Raw genomic sequence first — 27203 nt, forward strand, 5'->3', positions numbered from 1 at the left:
CACACAAACACACACACACACACACACACACACACACACACGCGCGCAAGCAATCTGAAAACTCACATAAACACACAGGGAAGCAGCAGCATCTGAACTGATTGTGTCAGACGGGAGTGTGGGCTGTTAAAGATGCTTCAACAAAACGACACAACAAAAGCATTCAAAACAGACTGACTTTCAGCTCTCATCAAAGGGCAAAAGACCCAGCATCGCGCGAGGCAAGACAGAACTGTGCCAGTGTGCGCGAGGAAGTGGGCGTGATTGAGTAGTGCAGGGCTGGAATAATGGGCTGCAGTGTTCAGGTACTCGATGTCACAGTGTGTTCAGTAGTTTAGTGTCTCAGTGTTGGGCTGCAGTGGTCAGAGTGATCCCTTTTACCAGTTTCTAGTGAGCACAGGCCCCATAGTCTGAGCCAACAGCCCGACCTCCCCACCTATCTGACGGAGGCGCTCAGAAGCTCAAAGGAAATGTTAAATCAATATCAACCTGTCGCTCCCAAATATCATAAATAACCTGCAGAATATTAATCCCAGTTTGTGCACACTGCTGCTCTTCTCAAAGTTTCAACCATGGGACTGATGGTGGCATCCTCTCAGAAGCTCACAACAACAGACCCAAAAAGAACATCTCAGGATCTCCGTCAGCCGGGCCGAGCTTCAGAGAATCAATCAGCCCGAGACGAGGGATGGAGCTGCAATTCACAGTAGGAGATTTTTGTATTATTCATTTTCTCCTCAATTAAATAAAAATGCCGGTGCATTTGATAAACATTCACCCTTTCCTCTCCGGCACACAAGCCCAACAGAAACCTGAGCCAACAGGCAGAGAAAACTCATACTGGGAGGGGAGGCACAAAAAGAGAGGAGGCCCCAAGACATGGAGAGCAGGCAGCATCGCTTTGGGGATCATACATTTCTGATTATGAGTGTTATCATTGTAATTTTTCATTTATTTCGCCGATGCTTTTCATTCAAAATGACTTGCGTTTAAACAGGAGCACTCTGGGTAAAATAAGCTGCTCAAGGGTACAACAGCAGCGTTGCACCTGGGGTTTGAACTTAACACTCTCGTTATTGTTTATAAGGCTGTGTGTATTCATATTAGAAGTACACCCTACATATACAAGCACAGAAACACACACACGCATGCAGCGATCTGTGTGGCAGTGCCCGACTGGCACTCTCAAGCCCACTCAGGTTTATCTGTATCACAACACCCTTTATCGGCTTTCTGTATTAGTGTCAAGAACAAATACTAATGAATTCTCGGCTTTTCAGATCTATTGTATGAATACTTGTGACTCACCAAAATATCAATGAAGATGTTGCAATCAAATGAAAATAAACAAAGGAGGGAGAGAGGGAAACAAAAAAAAAAAAGTCATTCTTATTAAAGTCACATTACACTATTCCACTTTTCTGCAAAAAGGGAAACCAAAAACAAGGCTGGCATGACACAAAATCAATCGCAAGACGTCGCCACAATGGACGCCGGCGCGAGAGCGGCTCGATAACTGCAGAGAAGAAAATATTGTGCCAGAGAAGAAAAACACTGTTGGAATTGGGAAAGCAAAAAAAAAAAAAAAAAAAAAAAAGAACAACAACGTAACTATGATCACCATTAAGATTAAAGATTTCTCATTTGGAAAAAAAAAGCCAATTTCTGATAGATAATAACTTACTCCCCTTGGCTTATCTGCACAATAGCTTTCACAAGCACGTCACCATATCTATAAAACACAGGAGACGGAACGAGATGGGGAGATATTGATCGAAGAAATAAGGTATAAGACAGGGAGCCTTATTATTATCCCTTATTAGCACTGTCTCTATTTTACAATCGTAGTTTCTAAATTATCCAGTGCACTAGTTAGACTCATTTAGAGGAGTGATTACAATTGGTCACAGAGTTATTAAAATAACAGTGTTGCTCTGGGGAGAGTTCGGAGCCTACGCTGGTCTGGAGGAACTGAGTCTCTTCAGTCCTGAATGGAGACGATCAAGAGGATATCAGATTTAGTTATTTCGCCATCCTGAAAATGAGGGATAAAGTCAAAGAGGGCAGGAGGGGAAATGAAGAAATAAGGAGGCACACTAAGAGTTGTGGTTCTTGCTTATAACAGCCCTCTTATTTGTAACCTTATAGTCTGCTCTGTATCTCAAGCGCACAAGGATCTCAATAAAGGATTGCTGTAAGACCTACCAGATTTCGCCGGTCGTTAGCCGTCGGTGTGACGTGTCCTAAACTAGTGCAGTGACTCCTGCGTGATTGAAAGAACCGTTTTGCGGAAACAGTTCGTCCTTGCTGGTAAGCCGTCAATTAAAATTTCATTCTGGGGGTTTCTGTAAAAAGCCGTAAACAGAGGGGTGGGGATTATGCAAATGAGGTGTACCTTTCATTAACACGAGATACACTCGAGCTGCCAGCCTCAGCCTCATACAGTCACGTCAGTTAGTCAAGAACTGTGGAGCGCCGGTTTTAAACTGGTCGGCTCATCAGCTATCCTTTAAAAGGCAATATGGGAACAACACTGTAACCTAACCGAAATCAAAAGAACAAATTAGGAATGGGGACAGAGTCACCAGGCACACAATTATTGAGCTCCTGGATGTAAAGCACTAAATATTCCATTAGATAGCTAGCTGTCAGTTTAAGTACTTTATTTGATCAATGTTTAGCGAGTCGTATGCCTTACTCTGCAAGGCTTCAAGCTGTCTGTAGCCAGTACATCACCACAGAAGATACAGGAGGACGGGGGAAACCCTTGAAATGTACTCATTCTAAAAAATGACTCAAAAGTGCTGTAATGAAGAGGGTGACGCCACACGATTGCTGTCTTTTCTAGAGATCCACCTCGTGTGCGAAGCTGGGTGCAAACCAGCAGAAAGTTTTAACGTAAACTTGGAATTAATGCTTAATGTGCCGCTCATGAAAAAAAAAAAACATTATTTAAAATGTGTAAAATTCACGTTATTTTCCCCCTTTATTTACAGTATTATTGAAATATCACCACGCCATCCTTTAAGGTCTTATGGGCCCCCTGGCTGAGACCCTCTGATCTCAGAGATGCCCCCCAGAGAAGCCATGCCATCCCTGCGGTGCGAGACTATTATCCACCCTGCCTGGTCTTGCCCCTGGGTGTCTTCAGGGGACAGTGGCAGCAGTTAATGGCATCTCCCCGTCCTCGTTCTCCCGCGCAGTATCAGTTGAGACAGATGCATAAATTCCTATTTTCCCCTCAAAACATGCTTGACCTACAAGCCGTAACAAGACATGTCCCTCGGGTTTCAGGTTTCCGTGGCATGTGGAGAGCGACAGACTGTACACACGTGCATTAAAAGTCTCCCTTTATTCTGAGCATATTGATAGCAATAGTAAACACACCCACTCAATGAAAGTCCAGGTGATTTGTGATTCAAACTTAATAATCACAGCTGTCACACTGACATTTCAGCCTTTCATCTGAACTGGTTTGGTTTTAAATGGTTCAATCGTTCGTACACGTAACTGCGGTATTAAAAGTGATATGAGATATAATAACAACAACAGTAATAAACATTTTCAATACTTGCTGTAAGCAGACAGTGGCTATCCTTGGATTCCGAACCCAACTACACCTACACGGCAGGGCGCTATAAACAGGCACAAATAAGCAGGATTGTGGTAGGCTACACACTATTAAGGTGTTGCTATTTATGGCACAGCTCACATGATTTCAATATTTTTGCAGCTGGATTTGTTAACATATTTGTCTTTTTATATGTATTTTTTTATTTTGGAGCAACAAAGCCCGTGATTATGGTATGGTCGTGCTGCGACTGGCCTCTCTCAGTACCTCCAGCCCACAGTGTCTCGCAGCTGGTCTCATAGGGTCCCCCGAGTGCGTCTTACACAGATCTCCACTCCGCTGGCTCTGGGCGTCACTGCCTGCTACAGTTCATTGAGATCAGGCCCGCTAACAGCACTTTCTCCCGGCTTCTGGACCTAATTAACGAACCTCGTCAGGGCCCTGTCACAGCGCCGTGTGCTCTCTCTGCTCCCGAGTGTTCGCAAACCTAAGCTCCTTTCAACTAGCAAATCTGTCTCCAACTTTCCTGCTTCACGGCAGCGGATTATACCTGATCTCTACTGGCCATATTACACATCCTCTGAAAACGTATTCTAACGCGTGTTCGGCTAGTCAGATGTACTTTGAATGAGGTTAGACCAAACAAAACAAGGGAAAATATATATATCTGAAATGGTGAGTGGTGGATGTGGGCTTAAATACAGGAGGCTGCAGTTGATAAAAGCTGGAATTGATCACAGCGCTGAGCCCGTACGGGTTTACCACACACTGCACAGGAACAGGGGTCGCAGGCCAGCTCTGCCTAATAACAGCCTTTATATAACCGTACCGCAGTACAGCATGGCAGTGCAGAGCAAAGCACCGTGGGATAATGGGGAGAGCATTTGAAAAGCATAGCCAGGGCTTCACACTGACAACAGAAATCCACAGTTAGGCACAGTAACGCCTCATCGAGACCAGGAATGCAAAACCATGGTTAAGCAAAGTACAAGCTTCATGTGAGCCAGGAATGTGAAACCACTGTAACACACATGAAAGTAAAGTATGTGTTTAACGCAAGCCAGGGGAAGAGTATGCTACGCAGTGTAGAAACCCTACCACTCCCCTCACGGCATCACAGCAGTAAAATGCCATCCCTGTGGCCTGACCTTTTAACGCCAGCCAGCTCAACAGAGACACAGACAAAGCACAACACAGAGCACAGACCAGAGCACACCCCAACACAGCAGACATCTGCTTGCTCGGCTGTTTTGAGTGAGGCAGATGCTCATATATAAGTTTGATATGCATATAGAAACTTGGGAGAGGGGTTCTGCAGAGGAGGACTGTGCTGGAGCAGAGCAAGGGGGGGGGGATTCTTCCATTAACCTTCTGCTGTGTGGCACTGCCAATTTTGTCTCTGTTGTTTGACAAGGCCTGTGCAAATGTCACCCAGGAGACTATATATATATATATATATATATATATACACACACACATACACTCACTCACAAATAAATCCTCCTGCTCTTGATAGATGGTGTACGTCTCTTGAATCAGGAAGGAGCTGTGACAGTGCTGTGCTCTGGCACACGCCGGCTCTGTCTCCTCTCTCACGCTACAGGGCAACTGCTGTCTGAGAGCCGGGGTGTTTCGGGGCACAGGGACTAGTCTAGTCCATCGCAGTCCAGCTAGAATTACAGCACTGGTATCAGCTCAGCTTAGCACAGCACAGTCCAGTCCAGTCTTGGTGTGTGTGAGATTATGAGATGTGGGATGGGGTCTTAGTATTCTCAGCCCAGGATATCCGCACTATAAAACCAATGTTGTGTTCAGTTGTGCACGCAGGTTCACTTCAGTTGTGCAAGCAGGCCTGAGTACTCCAGCCTCACTCTGAAAAGCTCCATTGGAGAAAGCTCTAACCAAAGGCGCTATAAAAGCTTGTCTCCTGGCATGGCTGGGCAGAACGCCCAGTCTAAGGGCGGCAGGCATAGAAATACCAAATCAATATTTTCAATTTTCAGGTTGTGTTTTTTTGTTTTTTTTAAGCGCATGAGACCATTAATTATTGAGGGAAAGGCCAGATTACCTGCCATCTGCAAGCATACTGGATTTGAGAAGGGAGAGGCGCGCGCACACACACACACACACACACACACACACACACAAACACCTCTGTTAGGGGGTAAACACAAAGCTGAATTTTGTTGAAAATTGCAAAGAACAGAACTAAATCAAAATGACTTACGAGGTGGGGAGTGGGAACATCGAAAAAAGTGCAGAACAGACTGTGGCGGTGAGGCCGAGAAGATGAGTTTATGAAAAAATAAAGAGCAAAAAAAAAAAAAAAGCACAAAGCAGAGCAAGATTCCCATGGAGACCCCAGTGTCTGTATCTGACACATGCCCGTCAGGAACACAACAGAGGAATCCCCCTCTTCCGACACGGAGAACCTGCAGTGTCTATTATCCACCTGGGGCTCAGACAATGCAAGGCTGGAGGTGGGGGGGTGGTTTCATTGTAGTGAACTGCATTAAACTTCACTGGGCTGTGATTTATTGTTCTGATATCTTCTGGCTTTGGGGCGTACTCTGCTGGGACCAGGGATAGCGGCAGCTGTATTGTGCTGTCTGGTGCTGTAGTGAAAAGCACAGCGCTGTATCGATTAGTCTTGATGCCCAGATGACACAGGGGAGCAGGCTTGTTTATTTATTTATTTATTTTTATTACTTTGCACTCCCGTGCTGAGCGGCTGCCCAGAGAGAACACGAGAACATCGGGAAAAGGTTACAAACGAGGCGAGCTCCATGCCGCCCATCTCGCTCGTGTGGGTTTCGAGTGGCTCAATCGATTTCCCAGGTTTGGTGCCCGGCCATTACTCCCGGGAGCTCAACTACGTGGCCGGAGTGCTTGCTCGAGACCCTTGCAACTCTCAGTGTAAAGTGTGCTGTAATATTACTGTGTGGTGCTCAGTATTGTTATACCCTGTAATGAACTCTATTGTGTCACTGTAGTACTGGTATTTTGTTTTGCAGTGCCATGCTGTACTGGTGGAGTATTCTACCGTTTCAACAGCCTGGACTATAGTTTGATATTGTGCTGCTGTATTGCTCCTAGCACTGGTGTATTGTACTTAATCTAAATAAGGCATCAGACGGGAGCAGGCGAAGGTAACAGTGCTGTGCTGTAGGGCAGGTTACGTGGCACTATTGCCGAGTGGCACTGCATTATATATAAGGCACTGCACTGGAGCAGTTAACACGGCGCTGCCCCATATTGCTGCAGTGTGAATCGCATGGCTCCGCTCTGTAGTGGATGTTTTAGTGTGGCGCCGTGGTATGTACCACTGTAGGGCATGGGACCAGGCCGAGGAGGTTAATACAGCCGTCCTGTCACTCCACACACGCTGCGATCTATTTTTATTCTCCCACCCCCCGTTCTCCCTCCCGCTCGGCTCCAGCAGCAGCCGCACCACAAGTTTGGGCTTCAAAGTTCCTCGCAGTCGTATCTGGGCCAGCCCCGCAGTTACCGTGGCAACGCAGAGGCAGGAGACAGGCGCGTTGCGAGTGTCTGGGGAGGGCGGGGAGCGGAGAGGACCGGGGGGGGAGCTGAGTAATGTAACAAGACAAACGCACTTTCAGGAAATTCAGCGAACAAAACCACAAAGCAAAGAGAGGACAATTTACCTCCTCGGGAAATCAACAACATTAGAGCGGCTCTCGGTGACAAACAGTTGTTTTAGTGTATTAATCTTTTAGCTGGGAGACTCTCTAAATCCCCATTGTTTGTTGTCGGGCCCGGCAGTCGGATCCAACATTGGGAGGCCAGCTGCACCCCAGGACTCCCGCAGTATCAGTTAAAGGGCCCCGCACTCTCGTCAGTGCAGCCCCTGCGGCCTCAGAGGTCTCATTGAATTGTCAACTCCAGTGGCCATGGGAAAGGTGTTCCCATTGGCCAATAAAAGCTCAGGCAGAACGGATACTGGAAGCCCCCTGAACCTGGAGAACACCAACCCAGCGCCACTTCTGTTGACGGCCACAAGGGGGTGACAGTGACAAGCGTAGTCCGGTACGGCACAGCTCTGGTGCCAGGGGCCCTACAATGTGGGTCTGAGTGGCGGGTCCTCTCCTTCTTCACGCAGTCTGGTCCCAATGTTTCAAAGCGTGATGAGGCCTGAAGGCCTCTATTGCACTCCTCGAGTACAGATTTTGACGTGGGTGATCTTTACTGGTCACAATAGGAATTCCCCAGCGCTGAAGTGCGGAGAGAATCCCGTACACAGACATTCATCTTGCGGAGAGGTGAGAGCCGATGGGCAGCACCGGGCCCTGGGTGACGCTGCTGCCGTAAAAGGCCCCGGTGGAACAAGAAAAGTCTCCGAACTCCACCTTTCCGAGCCTCTTAACCGAGAAAGATTTATGTTCTGCCAAACCTAGGAAGTTATACATTCTTCTGCAAACTTGGGCTGTGAACCAGAGTTACATAAATCTGAAGGGAGAGGAGAACTTTAATTACTGTACTACTAATAAAAAAAAGAGCAGATGTACTTTTTAATCAGCCTTTTAACATTTCAGATGTCCCTGTTTTAATCATTTCAGGCCAGAGGGCAGCTCAGTGTGTTTGGAAGGAAAGCTTCCCAAAGGACAGCAGCAGTGACTGAGACGTTCACACCCGGGGAGAAAAGCCTGTTTATGATTGGCTGCCTCGTTTCGATGCCAGGATGTTGCCCGCATTGTCCAAAATGACCATTGACCCATCTCAGTCACTTCTTTATCAGCGATGAAACATCAGAACACCATTAACATTATCTCTAACCAACCCCCACCCCCCGCCCCCAAGCCCAGTGACTGCACATCCACACCCCGAATGGGGCAATTAGTTCCACACACCTACAACTCTCAGTGCTACAACTTTTGGAAGGATTGTATTGAAACACTTTTCAGGATATTTAGAAAAAGAAAAAAAGGAGCATATTCATACGTTAATTTATCAGGCAAGATGCCCACCCTCCGCAGCTGTACACGTTTCCCTGGTGGAAAAGGGACACGCTAGACTTCCTATCCACTCCTTTGACAGCTTCTTCAGCAGTGTCTCTAACGTATTTCCACAGCGGAGTCAGTTATAGAGACAATCTGGGGAGTAGGGTAGAGGACCCCCCATTTCTGTCCCCTCCCCGAGTCACTCACTCACTACAGCATTATTTACTTAGAGACTCTTACTTTGTCCTGTACTTCCAGTTCTTTGGCCTCATCCATTGTCCTTCCTCTCCTTACTTGTCAGTGTGGATCTTAGAGTACAGATCAGTCTTTTCCTTCACTCTCTCTCACACTTCACTTTCTTTTTTTTTTTCGCTCTCCTCTCTTCATTTCTTTAAGTTTGCCAGCTGTTTGTCACAATAAATTACAGCATGTTGCTCAAGGACAAGGCTAGCTGACTGCCATCTCTCACCGGCGAGCTAGGGGCCCATGCCTCTTAGTGACAGCCTCCTGTCCACACACACTGAAATAGGAACACCAAGTACCCCCCCCCACCAACGCAAACTGCCTCCACCCCCTCCCACAGACACGGCACACAGGGGGAGAGAGAGGATTGGGGGCAGGGTGTGCTATACAGAATGGACTGTGCACTACTCCCCCCCGGCCCAGATTTCATAAATGTCAGCTGCCTTTGAGAATCAATTGACCCTTTGTGTGAATTCTCCCTTTCAGAACCAGCTCACTATCTGAGCGTATTGGATCAGGTTCATTCACCTCCCTGGCTGCACACTGTGTGTAACCTTCTGCCTGGTTAGTATTGCACATTTGTAACACACTTTCTCATCTCAGCTGGGAAAAGCCTCCATGCAGCCTGATCCTGGCCAGATTAATTGAGGATCCGGACTGGGTCCTGGATTCTCTGAAGGGGGTTGGTGGGCAATGGGTGGATTGGGTGGTGTTGAGTTGACTGGGGTTTTCCCAGTGTGTGAAGTGTGGGAGGGTGTTAAATAGTTTGAGTGCGAGCGAGAGAAATTAAATTGTGACGTACCGGATTTTTCGACCCTTTGTTTCCACTGACAAGTTGCCTGAACCACAGCTTATGACTAGGACCTCAAATTACCCCCCAAAGAAAAGTGATGCTAGTGATCCAGTCTAGAATCTGTACCCTTGACCCCACAGACACACAGTATCAACCCCCCGCTGTGTCACAAAAGATGCGATTGTATTGTTTTGAATGGCAAAAACTAAAAAAAGAAATCATAACAGGACTCCAGCTGAAGCAGATGAAATGGGAACAGCAATAGTTCATGTAGATGCTGCCTTGATATCAACCTGCAGCTGAGAGGCAGGAACCGAACCCAACAGCGCCTACAGCACAGCCCCGGACGCACACAGCCTCACACTGCACAGCACGGCTCACGCTGAGCGCATCGACCCGGCCCAAGCTGGGAAGTGAGGAACCGCTCTTCCCGTTTCTGAACCGGGGCAAGGGGAGACGCGGGAGGCCGTCGGTTGAAAGCAGGAAGGAATCTAGCCTGCCGTTAATGCAACCTCGGGCCTTTGAACAGGGTGGCGCCCTGGCTGTGCAACGGGGCTGGGACAGGGAGGGCTGTTGGGCACCGCAGAGGGCGCTGGCTATGAACGGGACCTGATCTCACTAGACCTCACACTGCTTGGCTCTTGGAGGAAGCGCAGGGTTAAATCGCTGAGGTGTCTTCGCGGCGGGATGCTGAGGAGTGTGGGATTGGATGTGAAGAGGTGTCTGTAATGGGGCCGCTACTGAGAGGATCAGATCCAGCAGGTGGTTGTAGTGTTGAATGGCAGTAGTGTTATAAGCCAGTCACTCAAACACTATAACAGCTATAGACCTAAGCATGTATTGGTCTGATAGATCATCTTCCACTGGCGTTAAGTGACCTTTTTGTTAGCTTTCCCTCCCCCGTGTTCCTGTTTAATGTGCTTTTAGATGGATTGATTTATTCCAACAGACTGTTTTCTGTAATTATGATTTTAAACTACCAGGAACAAAACAAGGATAAGGAAAAAAACAACAAGAATATCAAAGGACAAAACAAACACACACAAAAAAAACTGATATGATGGCAGGGAGAGAGAGAGAGAGAGAGGTGGGGAAGGGGATGGTGGAGGAGGTGTGGGTAGAGGGAGAGTAGGGACAGACAGAGAGAGCGGGAAGGAGGTCAGAGAGGAAAGGCGAGAGGGAGGGAGGGATAGGGATCGACGGAGGCAGAGAGAGATGGATATCGAGAGTCGCAGGGGGAAAGGGAGATTGGCGAGAAGGGGTGAGGGGTCAGGGCTGGACACATGGATGGACGGATGACAAAAAGGCAAAATCCAGGGATGGAGGGGGAGAGACAGAGAGGCGAGAAGGGAGGGGAGGAGCGCGTGACCGATGTGGGCAGGTTATAAATAGGCCGGCGATGGGCAGGGCCGGCGAGAGGGGCAGACAGATGCAGGGAGAGATGGAGAGATTATGGAGATTAATGGCAGAGGGAGAGAGAGATGAAGAGATACTGACAGACTGCTCTGATACACATGAAGACAGATGGGGGGCCCTGGGACAATTGTAATTTTAACTGATCCTCAATTAATCTGGCCAGGATCAGGCTGCGCACTCCCAGTTAAAAGCTGCAGCAGGAGGCACTAGGTACGCACAATCTGGGTCTAATTTACTACAATGTTCTCAAGCTGGTAGATACATTTGGAGGGAGATCATCCAGCCTGGTGAATACACAGATAGCCGCAATGCTCGTGGGAAAGTCAACATTGATTTCGGTGCCAAACTGGGGTCATTCATTAACACAGAGCCCAACCATTTCCAAATCAGAAGCCACGGTGTGTAACGTGATGACAAAACACCGAGCACAAATCGGAGGAGGCACAAGCACAGCAGCAACATACAAACAAGCACAATCACGGAAAAAAAAAAAAAAAAATCTGACACAGAGGAGAGGGCCTGCTTCAGAGACCCCCCAGCAGGGCGGGGCCAGTGCGGCACAAGGGGGCGGAGACTCACTCAGACAGCTGTGGCCGTAGTGCACCATGAAGTCGGCACCCAGAGCCCGGGCGGTGAAGTCGTCCACGCAGCAGGCCCCGTACGTCACATCGCCCATCACCAGCGTCTCGGCGCCTGTGAACCTGCAAACACACAGCCAATCACTGCCCTGATCTGATACACACTGTTCCAACCGCCCGTCCCACTCCCGATGTGATGAGATGCCAAACTTTTAAGCTCTCTAGACCCAATTACCATTTAAACGCGAGTATTAGTCTTGGCTCGGCATCGTTCACCCATCGGAGCTCGGCCTTGCCTGGAGCCTCCCTGCCCACAGAGTTGATATCTAAAGCATGTACGTGTTTTACAGCCTTTTTAAAAACGTATTATTTTTATTTTGTATTTGTATTGGGATTAACAGATTAATCAGGGATGAATTATGTACGCATATAGAAAGAGAGGGGTTTGGAGATCACAAAAAAAAAAAACACCGCAATATAGATGTGTTTTTGCGCTCTGTTTATTGCACAGCATTACGCCTGATCCCAAAGGTGAGCAAATCCGGATTAAGGAAACAGATGCCGCAGTGGTTTAACAGAACCCACGAGCACAAGAACAGAGTGTGTTATCAGGGAAGCAGAAGAGATGATCGACTGGCTGAGCGAAAAAACAAACAAACAAACAACACCACCACCAACAAAAACAGAGGATACAGTTGCCTTATCCACCCTAAATAACAGATGCATCAACACAGTGCAAAAAAAGTCACTATTTCCTCCCTTCCATCCAGTATAACAGAAGTGTAAGGATGGGGGGGGGGGTTTGGAGCAGAAGGGATTGTACCGTAATGGTGTGCAGAGAAGATGAGGACACATGAACAGATACAGGAGATGAAAACTTCACACCGCCACGCTGAGTGATGATGTTAATACAGCGGTTCTGGGAGGGGTGTGGATCCGAGTGTCACATCCTGTGTTAGTGTCAGGCTTTGTCTAGCGTCAGGGGAAGGTGCGATGAAGAAGAAACCAAAAGCTGGATCGGGTCCCAATTCATAAGGATCTCATCCAGCCCAGTCCAGCCTAACCCAGCCCAGGCCGGCTCAGCCCAATCCATTCGAACCCTTCCCCCTCTCTCTCTCTTCCTGTCCCTCTCTCGCTCCAGTGTTTCTAGCACATAGACAGAAGCGATCCCGAGTGGCCTTGGTGCCTCAGCCCTGGGGGGAGAGATGGAAAGCGGGTGGGGGGCTGCACAGTGTGTGGAAGGGGCCACGGAAGGGGCCGGCCTGAGAAACATGCCACAGCATTCTCTGGCATCTCGGAGCTGGAGGGCACCGAGAATGGAGACGGCTCCTTTTCAAATTAAAACAGCAAAATAAATATATATGTATTAAAAACAAAAGCCCTGCATCATCCAGCCAGCCTGCTGCCCGAGTGTGTTGCCAGTGTTGCTTAAAAAGAAGCCCACCGGAGGAAGAGACGTATTGAGGGCAGGCTCTGCACAGTTATTAATAGCCCAGTCCGCCACACCGAGCACCCAGCCACAGATACTGCTGTCTGCCTTCTCTCTCTCCCTCCCTCTTTCTTCCTTCTCTTCAGAGCTCGCTGTCCGTCTCTCTCCCTCAGCTCTTTTAAACTCTTTCCTCCACTTGTCTTTCCCTACACCTGCCCTTTCAGTCTCCCCTTCCCCCTTCCCTCTCTCTCCATCTCCCCTTTGCCTGTCTTCTCCCAAGCATCTCTCTCTCTCTCTCTCTTTCCACCTCTTCTTCCTCCCTCTCTGCCTTCATCCCTTTCGCCTTTTTCATCCTCCTCCCACTTGAGAAGATGTCTGAACGTTTCGAGGGTGTGTGTGTGCGTGTAAGTTGTCGTTATCTCTCCGGTTTCAAGTAAGCTAGTTGTACTGGTGAGCTGAGACGAGTTACGACTGCAGGTCCTCATTTCTGAAGGGTGTAAAATAAATTAAATAAACAGCGACATACCCTGTTGGCCTTACACTGCACCTTGGCATCTCTGTGCAGCCGTACGTTAGGCTGGGCCTGCACTTTGTTAGAGCTCTGTACTAGGGATGTACGATTCCACCGCTATATAACACAACAACTGCATTATAAACTTCCAGTCGCCCCTGATAAAGGTGTCAGCTGCATGAATAAATAATAATATTCAAGTGATGCGATGCTGAAAATGCTATAAATCAAAAGACCTCAGAGCACGAGAAAGAGGCTGACAGCCACAACTGGATTAGGGCAGAGATTTATAAGGTGCTTTCAGGACTACACAGGGTGTCGGAGAGAGCCGGGCATTGGGTATGAGGAACTGGTGTTGTCACGGCAAGAACAGGAAGAACACAACAGGCCCGGACAGGGGGATGCTGCTTCTAATGGTTTTGTCTCTTCCTGAATTGATGACTGTAATATCTTGTTTGCAAGTGTCTTCTTAAGCAGTTACAGTGTGTAGGAAATTCAGCTGGGAAGATCTTAAGTGTGACAGTGCTGTGAATGTATACAACTCCTGTCCTGGCACCCTTACACTGGTTACCTGTTTTTTTAAACTTGTGTTGCTGCCATCGAGGGTCCCCAACTCTTGTGCGTTCAGTGAGAGTACAGAACTCCTGCTCCCCTGGGCGAGGCGAGACTTGACGAGATTCAGATGTTTTTTGAAGACGCAGCTAGCTTCCATTCTCTGGTCCTCACACTTTCATGTGTAGATGCTTCACCTGTTCACTTTTTTCTGAAGTGCAATATCCATCAAGGAGATGTTCATCAAAGGAGCCGTATAAAATAAGGATTATTACAATCATTATGACGATGATCCCACCCAAACGATTGATATTAAGAAAAAAGAGACGCCCGGGGCTTGGTTCTATAGCCCTTCAGAGGTGAGAGAGAGAGAGATGTATTAACTTTCTCATGAACTCATTGCATACAGATCCCCCACTAGAGAGATGGCTTTAAGACCTGTAAACGCTCCTGCACAAATATTAACGTGCACCTGCTGAGGTATATAGAGTGTAGACCTCCCCCTGTATTGGAGACTGGATATAGAGACACTCGGAACAGAGGAGACCAAAGCACTGGAATTAAACATTGCAGTACTCCGATACAGCCTTGGTTTTAGAGGCCCCTAGGCGCCCCGAGCTGGAGAGAGTGTGTTTGCATTAATGCTGACTCTCTGTGCCACAATGTCTCCTCAGGACCCCTCAGATCAGACCCCCACCCCATCCTCCCCCGACAGAGCCAGGCTGTTCTGTATGAGCCGTGGTCTCTCTCTCCCTCTCTAATTGCTCTGGCTCATGTGAAGGACGTTACAGCCGGGCTGAGAGTAATAGCGAGAGGAAGGGGATAGAAGCGCTCGGCTGGTAAATAAATATTTGCTTTAGCAGATTTGATTCCTTCATCCAGAGAGCTATCAGAGGAGTGCCTCTTGGGGCCTGTGTCTGTGTGTGTGTGATTTTCCGTGCATTTGTGTGCGTGACTACTTGTATGTCGCCTGTGTGTCCTGATCTCTGTCTGTCCATCTGTGTCCACTGTCCATGCGTTTGTGTTCGTACTCAGTCATTGAACAACTGGTACTGGTTGAGAAAACATATGTGTTCAATGACTGAGTGTGCAATACAACACGCAGGAGTGTCTCTGCCTCAGCACCCCGCCACCAAAGAGCCCGTGAACTTCTTTGCCCTCTCAAATATTTACTTTCACATGAGCAGCGGGCCTCCGGGGAGTCGGGGACGCAGGCAGTTAATTGCAGCTTCCTTCTGAGCACTTTAATTTCTTAATTAGCCTCTTATTTATCTCTAAAAGTCACTTCATAGTGCGTCCCCTGTTCCTCTCACAGTGGCCCTGATAGCTTATTTGGCCAGGCCCGGTTATCTGAGGAGCTGGGCTATCTGCTGAACACTAAGATACTGAGATACAGAGATACCGAGAGAGAGAGAGAGAGACAGAATGTGTGCCTGACTGCAGAGGGGAGAACAGAGGGCGACAGACTGAGCGAGACATGGAAAGGAGAGTACAGAGATGGAAGGAAGGTGAAAAAGAAAGGCTGATACCTCCTTCAGAATGTAATCCAGTGAGGGAGAGTTTAACATTTAAATATAGTAAAAAAAAAAGAAAGGAGGGAGTGACTACTGGTGCCGGCCCGAACAGACGAGAGTGACTACACACACTCTCTCACACACACACACCCTCCTACTGATCAAATGGCCAGTCACTGCACAGCCAGCCTAGCAGACTCATTATGTAATTCTCCTCGTGCACACGTTTGCACCCACAGACACTGACTCACTCTCACACTCTCTCACTCTCCCTCACACACACACACACACTTGAGCAGACCAGTAGCAAAGGGCAACTGAAAAAAAAACAGAGACCCTGTGAATTGCTCCCTATTTTATTTTATTTTATTTGTTCTAGATATTGATTTATTTTCTCAAGTGAATCAAATAACATGCTGGTTTGTGATGTGCTGGCAGAGTGGGGAGAACTAACAGCCAGAGCAAAGACCATGAAAGCTTTTTTTTTTTTTCCACGGCACTTGTGCAAAGACATCTCAAAGCACTTCTGGAACCGAGTTAGTCCTTAGTTTGGAAAAGTTAAAAAAAAAAAAAAAAAAAAAAAAAGTTATACAGTGAAAGATAAGGAGGAGCAAGTTTTTAGTTTTCGTTTAAAAATAGGGTAGGACCGGAGCAGGCTGACTACCACGCACAGAGGGAGAGGGGCTGGGAGTCATGGAACTTCATTCAGGCCCATTTTGCACGCACAGTTCCCAAGAGGAATGTCAGTGTGGATGGTGTGAGCGGAGAGGAGGAGGAGGAGAAGAGAGAGGAGGAGGAGAAAGAGCTGTTTTTCACAGGGGACCATCTGTACTGCGCTGGGCCTGTGAGTCAGCCTGCCGGGCCCACTCCACGCAGCCCTGGCCTCCCTTCAGCTGCGACTCCCTCATTAACTGAATGGCCAGACCTCCTCATTCACAATTGTTCCCATTTTACTCTGTATTTTCGTTTTCTTTTATCTTTTCAGAACATCCATTCAGAGAAAGCCGTGTTTTCTGTCTTTGTTCTTTGCAGGTCGAGCTTCTTAATGTAGCCACAGCCTTGGTCAGGTGACTTTAAATCTTAGGCGGCCATTTTTCTCCAATCCTGCGCCAATAAATAAGTTGTTGGATAAATAAGAAAGCACCGACACAAACACTCACACTGAGCACAGACAAGGCGAAGATGGAACAAGAGACAGAAGTGGGGGAGAAAATAGAAAAGAACCAATTCTCCAGGAGAGTCTCGAAGGGCCTTCATTAGAGCCAGACAACAGGTATCTTGTTTTCGAATTAGCGGCTCGGCTTCACTTCTACCAGGAAACACGCAAGCCGGTAACCAGGGAACAGCTGCACTGCCCACCTGGCCAGCACACACACAAACACACACAGAAGACACACACACACGCACCCACACGCACAAACACGTACAAACACGCAGACACATGTTTTGGTAAGCAAGCTTTAAAAGTCTTCGTCCCCCCACTCAGCACTGCTAACCCAACCGACTGGACCGTGGTCTGTGAGAGACCAGGAGACCAGTGACGTGACACCAGTTTGTGCCAAGCCACACGGGCACAGAGCACTGGCATATCCAGATTGTGCCAGGGCAGAGCTGGCACAGTCCTGCCCAGCACCACACTGCATTGGCATAAAAGGCAACGCAGCGGTCAGCCACTGGTCAAGGGTGGGTCTGTATTGCACTCCTGCCAATACAACACCATGTGATCAGCTTATGGTTGGCACTGCCCGTGGTCCCCAGATGATGCGATTACCTGGTCTTTTGGGAAGCAGCGTTAGTATCTGCATTGCTACTTTATCACCACGCCACTGTCTGGAGCATCTGCATTGCAGCCAGAGAACTCAAAGCATGCCATGTACAGTCTCAACCTGGACTGTCTCAGCTACTGTACACACAGATACACAAACACACCGCACCCCTGCCCTAAGTCTGTGGGGTCCTATACAATCCCTGATCTAATTTAAAAAGTGTCCCCCCACATCAAACATCCCTCTCTCTGCAGCCACCTCCTCCCCTCGCTGTACGCTCTCTGTGCCACCCCGCCTGCCCCCAGTTTCCATTTTATTTCATCTTTATATTTATTTAAATTGTTCCCAGGAAGAGATCCATTGATGTAAAAATCTAATTTGTGACTATGGCCCCGGGTAGTGGCAGCGTGCTCCGTTACAAGCAATCACCCGGCACATTCTGCCCGAGAGAAGCAGCGCCGCGCGCCAGGTGAATGAAAAGATATGTGCTGTGATTTCTAACAAAATAATAATAAACGGTAAGCATCTATAATGCAATCTGTAATATATTGCTTCTTCCTCTAGACCCGATCGCGTCGCATAATGTATATTCTTTAATCACCTTCTTTATAAGCCTGAAGTGTCCCAGTTTAATCCACAATGTTCTCCTCCCACTCTCAATGGCCCCAGCTTGTGGAGTTACAAATACATTTCCACCCCCCCCATGTCCCTACATCTACCCCACTCATCTTAAATACAGCATTCAAATTAGCCCACCTTGACATCAAAGTGATATGCAGGTGACACAATACAAAGCACAACCGGGAGCAGGCACAAACACCCCAGGGTCCAGCATAGATATATCTATCTCTCCCTGTGTCTCTCAGGTGTGTTTTCTTCTTTCCCCACTCTCAGCCCTTTAGAGATCTCACCAGGTATTTATTAAGAAATTGTTTTAATAGTATCGCCTCTTCTCGCTATCTCTTATCCCACCCTTAATGCAAGTCTTTATTACATATTTAGTTTATATTTCTTTTTCAGTTTGGCGTGATTACCAGCTCTTCAAAGAAAATATCAGTATTGAAATGTCATTAAGATGCAATTAAGATGTAAAGCATCGCCGAACTCTGCAAGTGGGCTTGTTAATTAAGATCTATTTAGCGGCGTGCGCTCTGAGAGGTGAGAGTTTCAAAAAGACACACGGAACAAGGACACACCTGCTGAGAGCACGGGCGGATTAACTCGCAGCACACACACACACACGCATACCCGCACACACACACCCCCCACTCTTCCCTACTGGTCTACTACATCATAAGGTCTATCTCTGTGCCATGTTAAAATACCCAGCATGGACCTCAATCAGCTACATTTACGTGTCTTGTTCCACACCGCCACAACTCTTCTTGTAATGAAGCGCCTCCTATCATCAAGGTAACTAATCTGAATTGTGACTGCTGTACTTTTTCACTGCGGGTGAAAAACTGAACCCTGTATTCTAAATGGTCTGTCTTGTATCCTATATAATTTTACTTTTCACTGAGTCTCCAACCATTTTCTTAGCTTCTTGTATTAGTGCTTCCCCATATTATCTAGTCCTCTCCAACCCTGCCCCAAGTCACTTCTAATTCAGGAACACACGTTAGTGATTTATCAGTTAACCAAGTACTATCAATGGTCCAACGACATGTTGACACTTCGAGCCCTGATTCCACAGTTGGTAAGAGTCTTCCTCATGAGTGAGGGCAGTTTGGGTGTTTATTAGAGTGCCTGCAACACACTTGGAGCTCATCATCTCACTCACAATGGTTGCAAAGAGCCCCCATAAACGACAGGTTGTCATTTAAAAAAAAACCGCAACATATAATAAAAGTGAATTCAGACTGCTGGTCCCGCTCATGAGGAAATAATTTACCCAGGCTGGAAAATCAGGCCTTTGTATTCCCTTTCCCGCTACGGCACACTGCAATCTTACCCCAGTGAAAAGGCATAACAAGACGCTAATCCACACTGTCTCAGCAGCAAGCAGCTCCCATTGTTCCCGCGGTAAAGCCCGTGATCGAGAGAGGGCTGTTTTGCAAACACGCATCCAAATCCGTGGGCGTCTTTATCGACAACAATGAAATAGAATTTTTCACAAGGGTTTCTGTTGTGATATTATCAAATTAATGAGAATCTAGGCACACACTTGGTTTAACGTGCTCCCCAGTATTAAAGTGTAATTTATATAAAGCAAGGGAGGGGACCGGTGTGCAACAAATCGATGCTGATACAGAAAATTGCTCACTCCCGCTTTTTAATGGTTGCCGATTGGCGTTTGGTCTTGGATTTTAATCACCGTCACGGGAGATTCCCAGACTAAACCGCAAGGCCTCGGACAGTGCAAAATTTAAACTCGGACCATGTGTGTGCGGACTTCTGACGGTATGCCCAGACGTGCCATGCTCTGCGTGCGAGTTTCACAACACGCCAGCATCTGTGCTCACGGGGAAACCGGAACATCAAAACCGCCCCCCCCTTAACCACGGTCAAGGGCAAAATGACAACAGCCCCGAGGCAAGGTTTGCTTCTCCTGCTGTTTGCATTAGGGGATAATTCAATATACCTACAATAGGTAGATTGTTTTGGCCATTATTATTACCCCTGCTGGAAAAATTATAATAAAAACACAAACTCACACACAAAGATACATTTGGTAATTGTCTTGGGGGGGTTCTTAAAATATGGAAGCTGCATGCATTTGTTTTGTTTTATTTTCCAACTGTCCCTCCCTTTGTAATTGTCTATTTTAATTCAACTGGGATCAGCGCTGTGCCCCTTGGTACTGACGCAGAGAGAGGTGGATAGGCACACAGCCCTGGGCATCTCTGAAATGGGCACTGCCAGGCCGGCTTTGTGGAATCCTGTGAGGATCCAGCTTCCTCACAACTAAATGCTACCCCTGCTGCCCTGCCAGTGGTGTCATTTGACTGTGTGTGTGTTTTTTTTTTATCACAACAGTACAGGGTTCCTCTATAACATCTCATCTGTAAAATGTGATGAAGTCGCGCAATAAAGGACAAACCGGCGACATGTTGATTAACAAGCACATTACGGACTGCTGGAACTGGGCGCCAGGGAATAAAGGAGCCCTGCATTCTGTTTACAAGGTGGAAGATTCTTTTTATTTTTTCTTCTTCCTCAAACTGTTTTTTACTGCCATGCAGAAATGGGTTCATACTTCCTTCACTACAGCCCACCAGAGACAGGGATATTACAGCAGGAAACAAATGCATTAACTAATAGGCCCTGAAATAATACCTGCTATTGCCTCCTGCTGCGATCAGGACTCGCTTCCCTGAATATGTATGGCCAGATTGCGAGGCTCTCTCTTTGAGGAGAAGAGCAAGTCAGAGCTTGTAGGAAACACAGAGGGGGGCATTTCTGCCAAGACTGGGGGGCACCGACAGGGGCATCGAACACTGGGAAGCAGGCGCCTGAGCTGGCAGTCTGACGTAACAGAACCGCCCCAGTTAACACTATCATAATGAGTAACACTGCTCTCGTAACAAGTGTAAGGCAGAATTGTATGCTGCTCACACTATAAACAAAGCCATGAATAAGCATGGCATTAGATAACCAAAAGGGACATTATACAGTGGCTGCCAGTGGATTACATGACAGTATTGTACTATTCTGTTAATATCCAGCCTATAAAAAGGCAGCTCATCTGTGCATGTTTCCTTTGTGGAAATGTTTGAATAGTGTGGCCCACGTGTGAAGATAAGAACTGTACATTTCACCTTGGCTAGTTGGTATTTGCCAGTTGTTAAATGTACTTTTTGTTTGCTCTTCTCTGGAAAGGGAGCACACTCATTTAAAAGCTATTTCTGTCCATTGTAGCACTGGGGGTGGTTGTATTTCACGACAGGGCCAAAGGAGAGAGATCGGCAGGTACAGGAAAGTCGCACACGGGCCAGATTGAGGCAACTGAATCTCTGAGGTCCAGAACAGAGGGGAGTGTGTGGCAAAGGGCAAATGATAAGGACAAGTTGTTGAGACTACAAACAGGAAGCCCTTCTTTATATTTCGGTGGGAGGCTGGATCAAGCCATCTGCTGGAGCCCTGTCCCAGGGATGCTTCAATAGGAAACGGATGGATGGGATCAAATGAGCCACGAGCAGCCAAACAAGCCCGACTGGGCCTGGGCAGCGCCCCGGCGTTGGGCATTTTTATATTCGGTCACTGCAGGCTGCCAGAGCTCAGCTTTGTTTTCTTAAGTTTGTTTAGAGACTTTTAATTGCTAGTTTTTTCTTGTTATATTTTTCATCCACAAACTCTACCAGAACTGTTACTCCCCCTCCCCCCCCAATACCACACAGCTTGCACATACAGACGTTAAAGAGTAATACAAGAGATTACTGTGGAGCTTCATGCTGCGTCCGTGGCTGTGTGTGTGTGTGTGTGTGTGTGTGTGTGTGTGAGGCATCCGGTTTTTTAAGTTGTTTGAGTTGTTTTTAAGTGTTCATCTCTGCTGTAAAGGTGGCAGACCGGACACTGAGTTAACCCTCTCAGTTACAGCTCCCCCGTGTGTTCGCTACCAAGGAGCACTAGTTTGGCATCTCTGGAGTGAAGGGGGAGAGGGGAAGACAGGGTAGGGTAGGGGAAACAGTAGCATGTCACTTTGAAGGGTGTCAACCCCCTCCTCCTTGCTGCAGCAGTGTCACTGGGGGGGTGATGAGCGCTGTGTGCAGGACCCCCGCAGGCAGCCCTTCCACAAGCCCAATATTGGATTATTGCAAAACGCCTTCAGTCACAAGCAATCAATCATTTGGCAGGAGCATCCCTGTGGACTCCTGCAGTGTCTCTTTGAACAAGAGTGGGCTGTGAGGGTGTTTTGTTCTTCCTCCGCACGCACGTACGCGCGCACACACACACACACGCACACAAAGACACAAACAAAGTACAAACACACACACAACCACACAAATTAACTCTCTCACGCACACACACATTAACTCACTCAGTCACACAAACACACATATATAAACTCACTCACTCACTCGCGACTTTTGCAGTAAAGCCATTATCCCTTAATTGGAAAGAAAAGAGCACCTTAAACAGGAGTGTGCTCTTATTGACCATGTCTGCTTCTGCAGCAGACTTAGGAGACAGAGACAAAGGGACAGAGCTTTGAGTGTGCAGTGTCTTGGTACGGAGACGCAGTGGCTGTGTTACCAGACAACAAAGACAGATGGTTTTCAATCTTGTGGATTTGCACCTAACAGGAGCTGAACAACTGCTGCCAGTTATTACTACTACTAGAGCTGCGGTCGGGATCGGAAAAGCAACAGGGCTTGTTTCTAGGAGGTTCCCAGTTCAAACCCCAGCCTTGCCTTCCCTGAAATCACCGAGTCCCTGAGTGACTAAGTTAACAGCCATTAATGAGTCAGCAGTACAGTACAGTCAATCCCTGTGCAGCAGCAGTAAAGTACAGTGAGTGACTCTGCAGCAGCAGCAGTACAGTACTGTGATTAGAGGATTAGAGTCTAACAGCTTTCAAGCTCCTGTAATGGATTTAATTGGGTTCAAGCTCTGCAGGTCAAAGTGTCAAGTCAGAATTCCATTACAGGGAAATAGAGTATAGGGGTGTTCAGCAGAACCCCCGCTTTACAGTAAGAGTGGTGGAGGTCAAGAACAAGCGACACGTCAATGTTGTTGAAGGTGCCTCTCTGGGCACCTTAAAAAAAAAAAAATTGATGGAATTGTGGGATTGATCAGAGACGGTAAAACCAAGGGGGGAGTTGGCAGGATGCACCATTCCCATGCGGTTGAGAGAGAGATCCCGACTACTCCTGCCAACGGGCTTCCTCAGAGAGCAGGATTGTGGGGGAGGGCGCAATAAAGCGCAGGAGCCGTTGGCTCCTATAACAGTGGTATTCCCGCCCTCTCTCTTTCACACACACACACACACACTCTTCCTCTTCTCATCACCATCTCCCTCTCTCTCTCTCTCCCTACATCTCTCACCATTTCTCTCCACATCACTAACTTTCTTCCACCTATTTCTCCCTCCATCCCCCCATGTCCCTTTTCCCCACCTCACTCCCCCTTTCCATCGTCCATCTTTCGCACCCTCCCCCCATGCGTCCCCTCCTCTGTCTTTCACTCACTTTCCCTCTCCCTAAATCTCCCACTGTCTCAATCCTTCCGCCTCCTCTCGTGCCCCCCAATCTCAATACAGACCAGCTCACTCTCCAACCAAAAGCATAATTAAGCCGCCCTATCTCGGCTTTGTATCGTCCCATTAAAGTCTTTACACTGAACACACAGGCAATGGCGGACATACCCACTGCCTCGAAATTACGATGACATACACAATCCAAGCAAAAAACAAAACAAAACGCAAAGAGACGACCCATGCAACCAAAAAACAAAAGGATCTTGTACATTTAGGTAGATTTATTCATTTATTTTTATTGCCCGTTGGCTGTCAAAATGATTTATTAAAGCCATTACCTGTATAAATAAAATAAACGCCATGGCCGCAAAATGAACGTCTGCAGCTGGGCCTGCTGGGGGAGTGCGGCCCGCGTGGCGGAGCCAGGCAATTAGATTAAACCGCTATCCCTGTCTTCTAATCACACACCTGGGGCTCCCTGGACAGGTGCACCAGCCGAGGCAGAGCCGCGCACTGACCCCAAGTGGCCTCTCCCGGCTAATGCAGCTGAATTGAACGAGTGCCGTGGGCCGAGGCGCCGTTACTGCCAGATTCACGGTGGGGGCTGCGAAAGACCCGACGACCGGGTTTCCACTCGGTATCCCTGCAGCCGTTCTACCGACATGTCATTCTGAAGTCTCCCACGCAGCCAGCTAAGAGCTAATTATAAAACGAGCTCTATAACGAGAAGTACAGTGGAGGTATTATCTCCAGCTGTTGGCATTGGTAAACATTACCTACAGAATGACATTAGAAACCAGTAGCGAACCTACAAACCGGAATCGGTGAATCAGAGGAATGAATTAAAGAACCGAAACCTGAAGACCGCGATGTGTGGCCAGGCGGTCTACTGTGCGGGACTCCCAGTCGCACGCGTCATCCAATCTGCAAATGGTAAAAATTAAAATAAGGGTTCAGAAAAGGGAATTCAGCTGAAGCTTCAATCTCTGGGGTTTAGAGCAGAACCTTGGCAGCACCATGAGGGTCGAGAGAGAGACAGAACGGGTTACCTTTCCCTTCTATTAAAGGACATCTATCCATTGTTTCTTTCAACTGCTTCATTGATGTTAAAATACCCATAAATAATGAGTAGGCAGGCTTGCTCCTTTTCAATTTACTTTCACATTTAAATGTGCTGAATCTAGTCTGGTAACAAACTGGCCTCCTCGACGCAAGTGTTTCTCTAAAGGGGTTCATTTCCACCTGATAGCTTTGCCAACACATCTGACCAAATCTCAATTCACACGGCGTATTCCCACCTGCTCGATGCCAAAATGGGTTCGCAAATATCATTTCTGAAAAACACTGGAAAAGACTTAATTTGGACTCCCTTTGGAATTAATGTAACAGGAAGACTAAAGGACTATAAGTGAGGCGAAGCTTGGGTGGCTTCATTAATTAATTGAAAGTTATCACTTCAAGCAGATAAGCACAGTCATTTGATATAGTAATTTCCACACCTTGGAAATCTAAGGGCCTCCCAAATGGCTCTACCAGTACAAGCCTTTACTCAGAGTGCAGGGTGCTGCAATACAGACGGTGCTGGTTCCAGTCTGGGTTCTGTCAGAGCCCACTGTGGCTGGGATCCCCTACAGGGGGACAAACAGGGTGGGCTTCCTAACAGCCTTGTATGAGCTCAGCAGGGTTCTCCGTGAACGCTGCATCAGTCCTCCCCACCACATGGGAAACAAAGTAATGAATGGCCTGACGTGACACTGTGTTTGTGTGTGTGTGTTTTGTCTATGTCTCCCCAGTGTGAGCACCAGGGCCGTAGCAGCGAGCCACGTTCGTAAAACAACTGGCGATTCCATTTCCAGGCGGCGTGTTTAAGAAAAATAATGTCCAATTACATTTTTTCTATTTTCTTTTTCCCAAAAGAAAAAACCTGGTCAATAACTGTGAAATAGAGAGAGAGAGAGATAGACAGTGTGATATCGACGTGTGTGATATCAACACCCCCGTCACTTCCACTATAGAAAACACCTTATAGTCTGACAAGGATGGTGAGCGAGAGAGAAGGAGAGGGGAAAAGAAGGAGAGGGGAGCAGAGGGGATGGCTTTGCATAGGGAGAACACCAGAGAGTCAGCACTGGAGCACAAACCACCCCACAAAATGAACTCCGGCTCCTAAATAGCCTCTTTATGAGGGGGAATGAGTGAGCGTAATGGAGATTTTTATAGGGAATAGCAGGAGCACGAGGCGGCCGGGCCTCACCGTGCTCTCGGCGAACCTCGCCTGGGAATAAATATAGGCTCTGCAGCGCACTTCCTCTAAACGGCTCTATTAAAATGCAAATTTCGACATTCTCTCTCGCCTGATTCCCCGACACACTTGTCTGATGAAGTTAGTCAAAGCAAGCAGACCCCCCCATCACACACACACACACACACACAATAATCCCCCTCCAACAGTTCTGGTTCAATCCGGGTCCAAGGCCTCATTCGGCCGCGCTGCATTGTGCTGCTGTAATCCAAGAAGTATTTTCAATTATGTCACACAATAGGTTTAAGACTTCTGAAAATGTGAAATGGCGAACTGTGAGATACAAAATCCACCGCTCCTTTAAATCAAAAGAGAAAGAGTGGAATGCCCAATTTGGACGCCCCAAAGTGTTAATCAACCATCCAATTATCACCACAGACCTCACGCTGGCAGGGGGAGAGATATTCACTATAAACACATGAAATCGTTAGCAATGCACCAAGTCAGGGCATGATCATCGGAAAGGTTCCTTCCGTTCACCTCGCTCCATTGGTTTGGAGCTGCTGATCAATGCCAGTATTTCTTGGCCCACAGGGACACCCAGTACATGTGGTCTGTAGCTCGAGCAGAGGCCTTCATCGGTGGCCCCAGAATCAAACCCTCCTAAGAAGAGAAGCATCACTGTTGAAGACGGGACACAAAATTCTCTGCCCGACAGACAGTAAGAGCTCGCAGTCCATGTGACAGGGCTGTATTAACCAGATGAGCTGCAAACTACAGGGTTTGCAACATTAAATCTGATTTGGTGTAATCTCCTTCTCACAAAAAAAAAGTGACAAAATACAGCACGGAATGAATTTTGGCAGAGAGGCGAGGAGGAACAGCGATCTCTGTCTCTGAGTCATTCAACCAATTTGGCACTTCTACTCACGCTCTCGCTCTCTCGCTCTCTCTCGCTCTCTCTCTCCTTCCCCAGTGCCTCAGCTCTCATCCTGTTAAAGAATCCGAGGCAGAAAAATCGAAATAAGACGCAATAAAAGGAGACGTGATAAAGGAAATTAATACACATGCAAATACAATGGCACGCGCACAATAAAACGTGAAGGGGAGGGGAAGGGGTCCAGGCTAATCCAGCAGAACATGTAAACGAATAGATAATACCCAAAAACAGATGCTTCTGTAATACTTTAATCTGATCTTTAGAAAGGCGGAAAGTATTATCCGGTACCAGCCCCCCCCGACTGCCCTTCCCTTCAACCACCCACCACCTACCACTTTGTGTCTCTTGTTTGTTCTGGCAACCTGACAAAGTTGAACTGAGAATCGCACTGTGCTTGTGAGGGCTCATGGGAAAGCCATGCTGTGGTTTCGACAGCCGGACTCGTACAGGCACAGCTGGACTGGAGGTTACCGCAATGAGGCTAGGGGAGCAGCAGAGCAGTAGTCCAGATTGGGGGTCTCTAACCTGGTCCTGGTGAGCTACGGGGTCTT

At 47.6% G+C, this 27203-nt stretch overlaps 1 protein-coding gene across 1 annotated transcript in view; it reads right to left on the minus strand.

Annotated features, from left to right (window-relative positions):
* Nucleotides 1-27203, minus strand: part of dph1 (diphthamide biosynthesis 1) — an 85278-nt gene that overhangs the window by 34862 nt on the left and 23213 nt on the right. Inside the window, exon 4 of the mRNA XM_066695309.1 lies at nucleotides 11561-11682. Coding sequence (XP_066551406.1) covers nucleotides 11561-11682 — 122 coding nt within the window. The remainder of the gene's footprint in view (nucleotides 1-11560; nucleotides 11683-27203) is intronic.

Source organism: Amia ocellicauda, chromosome 22 (genome assembly GCF_036373705.1).
Source record: "Amia ocellicauda isolate fAmiCal2 chromosome 22, fAmiCal2.hap1, whole genome shotgun sequence".
NCBI classification, from domain to species: Eukaryota; Metazoa; Chordata; class Actinopteri; order Amiiformes; family Amiidae; genus Amia; species Amia ocellicauda.